A 2,491-nucleotide genomic window follows, 5' to 3' on the forward strand; every position below is an offset into this window, starting at 1 on the left:
ATGAAGGTCACTCTCGGGAGAGCCTGTAACTCCTAGAGAGCGCGTCCCCGGGTGGCGGATAGGGGAATGCTTCCCAGATATGGGTGGTAGGGCGGAAATCAAATACGCCCCGTGGACCAACAGGAAAAATCTGCAGCGTCTGACCCAGAGTGGGCGGCTGCAAACAGCGACGGTTCCCCAGGTTAGGGGCGGCTGAACCTACACTCACCAAGACGTCTGGCCAACGTGGTGTTTTATGGCTAAACCCCTCTCATATGAAGACATACCAAAAACAATGGCCCCCAGTGCCCAGCGGCTCGAACGACCCTGGCCAAGGTAGCGGTCAGACCAGTCGTAGAGCAGGGGGTGCTAAAAATCCCTGGGTAAAACAAGGCTGCCAACTTCACATTGCAACTTATAACGCTAGGTCAATTGGAAATGAGGAAAGGTTAACGGAACTACAGTACGAACTGGACAGAATAAACTGGGATATTCTGGGAATATCAGAAACAAGGAGAAGAGGTGAAGAATCCATTAGACTAAGATCAGGACGTATCCTATTCTACAAAGGAAGAGAAGATAATAGTTTGGGTGGTGTGGGTTTTCTTGTCAACAAACGAATCTCCCCAAATCTTCAAATACTCAAAGCCATATCAGATAGAGTAATATACATAACACTTAAGATTAACTCCAATATAACAATTAAAGTCGCTCAAATCTATGCCCCAACAAGTAGTCATGAGGACGAAGAGATCGAGGTGCTGTATGATGAAATCACACAGAGCCTAACAGAAAATAAGACAAGATACACGCTGATAATAGGAGACTTCAACGCAAGAATAGGAGAGCAGTGTAATAGCTCACAGTATGTTGGACAATTTGGACTGGGGAAACGAAATGAAAGAGGGACGATGCTTGCAAATTTCCTGGAAAAAGAACAACTATACATAATGAATACATTTTTCAAAAAAAGACCTCACAAAAAATGGACCTGGGCCAGCCCGGATGGAATTACAAAAAACGAAATAGACTACGTGCTAACACCAAATAAACATATCGTCCAAGAAGTTGACGTTCTTAATTCCTTTAATACGGGCAGCGACCACAGATTAGTCCGGTGCAGGATCGTATTAAACACAAAATTGGAAAGAGCAAAAAAATTCAACAGCACGCAATACCGTATAGATCCTGATACAATAAGAGACAACAAGTCAATATATAGCAAAAGATTGACAGAACGACTAACAAAGGAAACAACATCATCACACGAGAGCTTGGACGAAACAAACAATAGACTGGTAAAAGAACTGAAAGAAACAACTACAAGTTTAGTATCATCAAAAACTAAAAGAATAGAAAAGTTTACAACACAAACCAAACAGCTACTGGAAAGAAGGAGAGAGCTCATTAAAGACAACAAAAGGAATACAGTAGAGTATGCCGAACTAAACAAAACAGCAAGGAAAATGGCCAAGCAGGACATACGAAAGTATCAAGAAAATCGAATAGAGGAGTTGATACAGCAAAACAGAGGTCTGAACATCTTTAAAAAAGAAAACGCACATAAAAAAGAAATGATTAAATTGAGAGACGGACAAGGTAACATAACAGAAGATCGAAGAGAGATACTCAAGGTAACAGAGAAGTTCTACACAGGTCTGTACGAGTCCAAAATAGACAATGAGGATGTTAGAAAAGCAAACAGTGACCATAAAAACAGGATATGTAACGTTGGCTCCGAGGATCTACCTGAGATTGAAGAGGAAGAAATTGTAAAAGCTTTAAATCAACTAAAAAACTGAAAGGCGGCAGGTGACGATAACATCATACCGGAAATGTTGAAGGAAGGTGGAAGCCTACTGATAAGAGAGCTTAAATCATTATTTAATACATGCCTAACCGAGGGAAGAATACCACAGGATTGGAACACCGCGCTAGTCATACTGATATATAAGAAAGGTGATCCAAGCAACCTAGAAAACTATAGACCAATCAGCCTGCTATCACAGATCTACAAGCTTTTTATGAGAATAATAGGAAACCGCCTTGAATTCAAACTCGACGCATACCAACCCTATGAGCAGGCGGGCTTCAGAAAAGGCATGAGCACAATAGAACATCTCCACACCGTAAGGACACTGAACGAAAAAGTAACGGAATATAACATCCCATTATGGATCGCCTTCATAGATTTTAGAAAGGCCTTCGACACAGTTGAATTTTGGGCAATTATCAGGTCAATGAAAAATGCAAGAATAGACCAACGATATATTGACATTATACAGACACTAAATGATAACTCAAAAATGAAAGTAAGGCTATATGAAGACACTGAGGAAATCATAATTAAAAGAGGCGTTAGACAAGGAGACATTGTGTCACCCAAATTGTTTACACTGGTGCTAGAAGACGTTTTTAAGAGCCTACATTGGGAAGACAGAGGAATTGATATATCGGGAGAAAAACTAAGTAACCTAAGATTTGCCGATGACATTGCCATTTTTGCCCCAAA

The 2,491-nt window shown here is 40.8% G+C and overlaps 1 protein-coding gene across 1 annotated transcript; it reads left to right on the forward strand.

The window, feature by feature from the left end:
* Positions 1–254: 254 nt before the first annotated feature.
* On the forward strand, positions 255–1,781 carry LOC130902896 (craniofacial development protein 2-like). The gene has a single exon (XM_057815178.1). It carries the CDS (start codon positions 255–257, stop codon positions 1,779–1,781), a length of 1,527 nt encoding a protein of 508 aa, XP_057671161.1.
* The last annotated feature ends 710 nt before the right edge of the window (positions 1,782–2,491 follow it).

Source organism: Diorhabda carinulata, chromosome Y (genome assembly GCF_026250575.1).
Source record: "Diorhabda carinulata isolate Delta chromosome Y, icDioCari1.1, whole genome shotgun sequence".
Lineage (NCBI taxonomy): Eukaryota > Metazoa > Arthropoda > Insecta > Coleoptera > Chrysomelidae > Diorhabda > Diorhabda carinulata.

Bases quoted from the DNA above. Each gene is read 5' to 3' on its own strand.
- LOC130902896 (XM_057815178.1), top strand. From the start codon at position 255: ATGAAGACATACCAAAAACAATGGCCCCCAGTGCCCAGCGGCTCGAAC.